The 2,650-nt window shown below is 37.4% G+C and overlaps 1 protein-coding gene across 1 annotated transcript; it reads right to left on the bottom strand.

Annotated features, from left to right (window-relative positions):
- Positions 1–282: 282 nt before the first annotated feature.
- LOC113032610 (formyl peptide receptor 2-like) lies at positions 283–1,881 on the bottom strand. Its single transcript, XM_026185603.1, has 2 exons — positions 1,872–1,881; positions 283–1,479 (listed from the first exon to the last, which is right to left on the bottom strand). Exons 1-2 carry the CDS (start codon positions 1,879–1,881, stop codon positions 386–388), a joined length of 1,104 nt encoding a protein of 367 aa, XP_026041388.1. The 3' UTR covers positions 283–385.
- Between the last annotated feature and the right edge of the window lie 769 nt (positions 1,882–2,650).

Genomic DNA, 2,650 nt, shown 5'->3' with positions numbered 1-2,650 from the left:
GTGAATTTTAATGCAGAGATGCAGCACGCATAAGTTTTAACGTATTCTGACTAATTAAAATTGTAACTCCTCTTTCTTACTATTATAAGTAAATATAGTAAGCATAATGGGATATTCCCTGTCTGTGCAACAATAGATAAGTACCATACTAACAAGCTGACATTTTATATTTCTGTGAAACAGTTTAAAGTTTAAAAAAACAAAAAACAAAAAACCATTTAATGCAATAAAATTCATTAGAAATTGATGTAAAATTCATTACATGAATAAATGAGGGTTTCATTCAAGTCCATATACATGTGAAGGCAGACGAGCAAATTATATTGTGTATGTCTGTTCATGAGCGTAAATATGTAAAACAAAAAACAATGATTCATTTCAAAATTCATTGTCTGGTGGGGCACTCTTCTTCAGTTCTAGGAATCCCCTCAGTGATGATTACTGTGCTTTCTGGGATGTTTTCATAAATGGCTGGGTCGATCTGATCTAAAGTGGCAGCAGTGTCTGATTTTTGGGAAGCTTTTGAAAAGGTTGATGACATGGAGCGGGTGGACAGAAATAACAAATGGTCTTCTGCCAGTGCACTCTCGAGTACAAAACAAATGGACTGTTGAAATTTCTTCTGGAATTCTTCACACATGAAAACATAAAGGATGGGGTTCAAGCAGCTGTTCAGAAAAGCCAGACTCACAGTCAGAGGACCATACATTCTAACAATCCCCTGGAGCTCTAACTTCAATTCTATGAAATTGAAAATGTGGAAAGGCAACCAACAGATGAAGAATGTAAAAATGATGGAGAAAATGACCCGGCGAGATCTGCGTCTCCTTGTTCTCGGCATGCGCATTGCACGGATACCAATGGACACATAAGAGATCATTATTATCAGGAAAGGGATCACAAAGCCCATAACAAAGCGAAAAATGTCGAGAGTCAATTTGTGTTCTTTGATTGTTGCAGAATAACCACAGGAACTTTCCCCTCCGTTCCCCACTGATGCAGTGCGAAAAGTGGCATAAGGAGTGCTGAAGACGCCAGCGATCACCCAGATCCCAGCTGATATGAGCTGAGCTTTGCTGACTGTGCGTTTGTTGTGTGCCCACACCACCACACAGATACACAGACAACGATCCAAACTCATGGCTGTCAGAGTAAAGATGCTGACAAACATGTTGACTACACTCACAAAGGTGTTGAGCTTGCACATGAATGTTCCAAAAGGCCATCGGTGACTCTGAGAGAGAGAAATGATCGAGAAAATAAGGAAGGCCGTGAAGAGGAAGTCAGCTATGGCCAGGTTGAGAAACCAAACCGAGTCGACTGTTTTCTGCATTTTGAATCCCGCCACATAGATAACAAGGCCATTGCCCAGAGTTCCAGCTATAAATATCACACAGTAGATGACAATGGAGGCTGTTTGTATGTGTGTGAAAGGTGCATCTTGTTCAGGTGACTGAGTTGCATTGAAAGTGATGTTATCTGAAAGCAAAAAAGAAAATGTTTTATTAAACAAATCATGTTTCCACAATATATTATATGAACAGATAAAATAAGAGGATTTCATTACATTTGTTGCCAAATTATACAAATTAAGTAATTTTTAATTAACAAAATACAGCTATGCATTTTCATAGTTGGCTCCAACACATGTTCTATGCAATACTAGCTTCTACTTTTGTGATGCACATACAGAATTCTGTGTGCAAGTTGATATTTGCATTTATCTAACTCAGTTTCTTTTGTGATTAATAACATAATTAATAACAGGTATGAGTGCTCATTTTGAACAGTTTAACAAGAACTCAAATAACCTTTACCATATTGCTGCTTAAAGAGAAATAGTAATATATGTCTAGACTAAATTAACTTACCCGTCCCCATGCTCTTTTTAGCTGAGAGAGTCTGCCGTGGTTGTAAGTTGATCTCTATCAGTTGCTGCTTCTACTTGCTCTCTGTCTTTGATAACGCTGCCCTCTCAGTTTTTGCAGCTGCAGATGAAGCAGTATGCAAATACAGAAATGAGCAGATAATTTAATAGTAACGCCTCAGAATATGCTAATGCAACAACATTTGCCTGAACTGAATGAACATTTTTGTGATGACGCTCAAAAGGTTGGACAAATCTTACAAGAGTATTATTTATATCTGTATATTGTGCCAATGTTGTACATATATCACTGTAGACAATCACCGATCGTGGTTAGCTACATCGTTCTTGTGCTGCACTGTACTCACATTCATGCACCCTTACAGACACTCTTTGGCTTATCAGATGAACACAAAAGACAAAGAAGTGCTAAAAATGTAAGAGTTTATTGCATAAAGATTCACCAAATAACATTAAAGTGGCTGTTTGGCAAAGACTGTTGTTATTAAGTGTCGATGCAAACAGTAAAACTGTATATTATTGATTTTGTATGGAAGTAGTCACTGGTGCAGAGATGGAAAAAATGTAAATATGCTTTTGCTTCTTTGTTAGCATTAGCTGTGCTTTAAAAACACAGTAATGCTTCCTGCACACGTGTTGGAAAGTTTCTGTGTGTTTGCACATTAGCTGTAATTATCTGGTTGATCTAGATGTTCAGATAGAACTAAGTAGAGGTGCCCAAGGACACTTTTCAAATAATAGAATACCATATGTCTCAAGCAG

Source organism: Astatotilapia calliptera, chromosome 11 (assembly GCF_900246225.1).
Source record: "Astatotilapia calliptera chromosome 11, fAstCal1.2, whole genome shotgun sequence".
NCBI lineage: Eukaryota > Metazoa > Chordata > Actinopteri > Cichliformes > Cichlidae > Astatotilapia > Astatotilapia calliptera.
The sequence above is the reverse complement of the archived record's forward strand: the minus strand, read 5'-3'. Positions and strand labels throughout refer to the sequence as shown.